Here is a 4,910-nt window from a genome sequence, read left to right on the forward strand (position 1 = left end):
TCCTTGCATTGAAATCATATTATATCATAAATATATGTTGGTGAGAAGTATATCTTGAAATCTGATGGGACAACAAAAGAAGTATATCAACTTATGTATCTAACCTAATGTACATTTGACATACAAAAGTTGTGAAGTCCTCCCAAAGCAAAATTCACAACAGGAGGTAAACAAAGCTTGACCAAAATCACAAAATCAAAAATATGGAAAACACTAACTTCAACTATGTTGCTAGAACATTTGTTCCCTGCTATACATCCCACCCGTCGTTTCGATGGTGAAATTCTGATTTTCTACTTGATATACTTCCATACATTTCTGAGAACTTTTGGAGGCAACTGCTTCTGAGTCCATAGTGAGTCTGTGTATTCCGGCTAATTGCAACGCCAGAAAACTTTGAAGTATCAATTGCCCATGCTGGTTTTACGTATTCAACTGTACTGGAAGAGCTCGCGTTTGCATACAAGTAGTTTAGCAACACATCCTCACAGTTAAAAAGCTTGTCCACCACTGCCCTGCCTGCTGCAGCTTCATTGCTCCAGTACTTTTCGAAAGCCATTTTGCTGTCCATGAAGGCAGCTCCTGTCAGAATCATGTTGTATCCATTGTGCTCGCGAGCATGATTCTCAGCTCGATATTTCAATGGGTTTCCATCTGCAAGCCGGGGGTAAAACCCAACGATGCGTTCAGGGTGCTCACGCCATACCTTAAATCCCCGTTCAACATCATCACAAGGCATCATAATGTCATCATCAAGTTCAAGAACTGCTCGTGTCTTTATCAAAGGATCTACTTTGAATCGATTGTTTAGTGAGTTCTGTTCCTCTACTCTTATCCTCACTGGCACTGCTGAATCGAGCTCACTCAGTTCTGGAGGTTGGCCTTTATTCCACACTACAACAATCTCACGTACTGAAGAACACCTTGAGTAATGCTTGACGTACATTTTCAAGTTCCAGAGCCGAGCATCGTAGGTCATTGTTAATAAAGTGAACTGAGAGTACTGACCATTCAACGGGTAAGCTTCCTCTGCACCGCTGCCTCCATAGATGTATTTCACTCCAGTGCACATTAACACCACAGTGACTATAAATATTACAGCAAGAACCAATCCTCCACTGCATGTTTTTAGCTTTATTCTGGCACGGAGAGACGAGCTTGCTCTGTTCAACCGACTACAAAATAGTCTCATTCTATTAGATAACAAGCTTGATCTTTCCCAATCGAACGAAGCGTCACTCCTCTTTCCAACATTGTGAGGGCACCAACTTAAGGGAACTAATCCTTTCACTGCTCCTAGTAGCATACCAAACACTATAACCAGCATTACGACACCTAAAACGGATGCACAACCTAAAATAAACCGTCGATTTACATCTCCTGAAGGAACTCGGTCCCCATCCATAACTGCAACCCACTCCCCGGAGCTTAGTTGCTGCACATCAAGTTGATGACTGCGGGCACCATTCCAGGCATTCCGTCCCTTCATTGACTCTTTAAGACCCAGAGGAACCTCAACTTCTTTGTATTCAGTAGGTGTCAGAGCTTCTATTTTAAATAGACGTAAACGCCGCCCATATGTCTCACCACAGTCTTGACCAGCACGATGAAGATGGCCATCATATAAAAATGGTCTACCTCCATTTCGGGCTCCCTTGCTCTTATCTGTGTTATAGATAGGATTCTTTTTATGCGGTTTCCAAGGACCCAGAGGTGAGCTACTATACCAAATCTCCAACTGACCGTTCTTCTTGGCACCAATTCCACTGTGATCTGAACCAAAAAGCCAGTACTTCCCATCATGTTGAATGATAAAAGAATCAACAAGCGGCTTTTTCATTATGACCTTTTCCAGTTTCCATTCCGTAGGAAACTTTACAGCTCGATAAAGACGAAGATCCCCTTTAGCACTTCCCTCAGGCATCATATAGATCTGTACAAAATAATACAGATGAATGAAATGTTAGTCACAGCTTCAAGCAAAATAGAATTCTATGATTGCACAAGATTAATACTTGCAGGTAACAAGGAAGAAACTAACAATCAAAAGAAGATTTTAAGACCACCAAAATCAACTCTTAGAGACTGTTTAGGAATTTTAGTTGTGCACATGCTACCTACAAGGCCTCTCACATGGTACTTGCAGGTTAAATATTTTTAAGTCCTTCCCCTTCTCCATACTCTTACGTCTATCGTCTAATCTCATCCCATTAATCTTTTAACAGACCAAACTTCAGGACTTTGATATAGCAAGTCGAATGTTGTTGTTCCAGACATAATTGAATTACATGACGTACAAGTACTTCAGGAAGTAAGGATCTTACATTGCCATTGTAGTCAAAGACGTAAGGATAGGAGAGATGCCAGTCTTCATCCAAAGCAACACCCAACTGCTCCCACGTTGCTCCCTTATCGGTACTTCTTGCAACTCCAATATCCCCTTGCATTGTGATTGAATTCTTTGCTTCAAAGAACAGGTAAAGGATGTCTCCCTGAATAATGTAATTAAACAGAAAATTAACAATCACGATCCTGTATGAACTAAAGAAGAGGAATTTAAAGATTGTAGCAAAACCAAATACCCCAGTGAAAATAGTTCAAACATAAAATATCATATAGCACCACAACTAGACAAGCCAAATATATGACACAACTTTCAGATGAGTGATGCCACATCTAAGAAAACAATATATCTAAAATATAAGTGAAACTCAAGAATCCTGGTTTTGCTTGTAAATTAGTTTTTGATGAAGCAACCTTATTATATTAGAGTATGCACCACTTTAAATCCAAGTCTTCTTGGGTCTATTTGTGGAGTAGAAGAGAAGCCTATTGAGTTAGTTTTTTTGAACACACGGGTTCAACATCACTGCTTCTCAGAACACATTTGACCATTTTTAAAGATCTTTTTTGTGCAGAATTTCTCATGCTGCAATGAAACTAAAAGCTATTGCTTGCCTGTAGAAAAGGCATTCTTCAAATGCTCTTGATAAAAAAACAAAATGTTCTATGTTGCAAAGAGAAGTTCTTAAAGGGCTTAGTTTGAAGGAAACCATGGTAAAGATATTTAAAGGAATTACTTCAAGATCACTGGTTCAGACAAAGAAACAGTCAACAATTAATTACTCCCTACCTTTTATTAAACTGATCCCAGCTAATTAGAACAATTAGAACACACATTTAGAATGTGCGACCTCATAGTTGAAAATCCAAGAATGGTCGAAAGCTCAAACAGATGATTTTGAACCAGTTTTTATATCAATTGAATTATTTGCCTCTGAGAGAAAGGTCACCTCTATTCAGACAAAAGTATATACCCAATTCTCCAGCTCTTCTATTCTTCGAGACTAACATTGCTTCTATGTCATTTCTTTCTGACCAGTCGTCTATACTTTTTTTACTCCCCTAGAGATTAATGAGCCGATCATCACTACACTATCGCTGGTATAACAGATTCCACCCAATGTATCTTGTCTCGATTGCATATTTGTGGCATCAGGAATCCACTTTGCTCTTTTCTTTTTACCCAAGAAAGTGGATTTGATGCCTCTGAAGGATAGGGGCAAATCGGTTTCAAACTTTGAAGTGTTTACTAGGAACATAACCAAAGCCAATCATGCTACTTTTATGAGTTTTAACTAAGAAAAAATGTTTGGTTTGGTACAACCATGCAGAATTAGAAGTGGTCCTTGCACAAAAGTTCAGGAAAATTGGGGAGCAGACTCTTCTCTTGTCCAGTACTCTAGCTATCTATTTCTATCCCATGTTTTAGCACATTATTAGCTCAGGGACGGGATACGCCCCACACAGAGCTGAATAATAAGCATAACCAAGGAAAGCAGCATCCAAAAGAGACAAAAGGATAATGTCAAGGAACTAAACTATACCTTTTCCGTCGCTATCTACTCTATGACTCAACCTATTCCCCCTTCTCAGCAGGATTCCTCACCAAGAGGATGTTAAATGACAGGTCATGTGACATCATCAGCTAATTCAAATAATTGTAACACCAAGATTATTTAATCTATCTGTTTAAGGATGGTGATTAAGCTGACATGGTCCCATATTAAACATCACATCAAATCCCTTAAAGATGATGATAATAGAGGATTAAAGTTAAATACTCCTCCACAAGAGTCTCATCAATAAAACTTCAACAGTTAATCACACTTTCAAGTTTCACCAACCGGATTACACGCACATAGAAAATCCAAAAATGCTTTCTTTTTTTCTCACATCACAAATATAACAAAGCCAATCCATCACAGAGTAACAAAAGCTAGCAGATACTACTACTTACAAGTAGTACTTTCTAACAAGGATCAAACAACAAAAGCTAAATAACAAATGAGAAAAAAACAAGTTACCTGAACATAAAGAAAAGGGTCAGCAACAAAGTTACTAGGAAAACTAGCCCCAGAAGCTGAAGCACAAGTGACAACAGGATTTGCCACTGGCCACGCTGCAGTCTTGTTCCTCCAAACATTTGCCTGCCAAACATTTCCAGGCACAAACTTCAACAATCATGAAATTCACAAAAACCAAGTAATTTTCATCCATGAAAAAACAATAAAGCTAGCTTTTGGCCATAGATTTTAGAAGTAGTTTTTGAAAATTGATCATCAAATATCTGTTTGGCCATGAAATTTGATCAGTTTTCAAAATCTGATCATCAAATGTTTCCACTCACAAAACATCAATTTTTCTCCAAGTAAAATGCACCTCTAAACACAACTTCAAATTCCAAAAATCATAACTTCAAAAACTCAATTTTTCATGTTTCAAGTTTCAACTTCAAAATCTACAACCAAAACAGGAGCTTAAAATCTTTGAGCACAAAACACAAGATGCATTCATCTCTAGTACTAATTGTCAACCCCCCCCCCCCCCCACACCCACAATTAAAAAGG

At 38.4% G+C, this 4,910-nt stretch overlaps 1 protein-coding gene across 1 annotated transcript in view; it reads right to left on the bottom strand.

Annotated features, from left to right (window-relative positions):
* LOC102585335 (glycosyltransferase family protein 64 protein C5) overlaps positions 1-4,910 on the bottom strand; it is a 5,910-nt gene continuing 1,000 nt past the window's right edge. The window contains exons 2-4 of the mRNA XM_006360440.2: positions 4,368-4,490; positions 2,325-2,492; positions 1-1,933 (exon numbers count right to left, since the gene is read on the bottom strand). Of these exons, the coding sequence (XP_006360502.1) occupies positions 251-1,933; positions 2,325-2,492; positions 4,368-4,490 (1,974 nt within the window). The 3' untranslated portion in view covers positions 1-250. The remainder of the gene's footprint in view (positions 1,934-2,324; positions 2,493-4,367; positions 4,491-4,910) is intronic.

This window comes from Solanum tuberosum, unplaced genomic scaffold (genome assembly GCF_000226075.1).
Source record: "Solanum tuberosum cultivar DM 1-3 516 R44 unplaced genomic scaffold, SolTub_3.0 scf00324, whole genome shotgun sequence".
Lineage (NCBI taxonomy): Eukaryota > Viridiplantae > Streptophyta > Magnoliopsida > Solanales > Solanaceae > Solanum > Solanum tuberosum.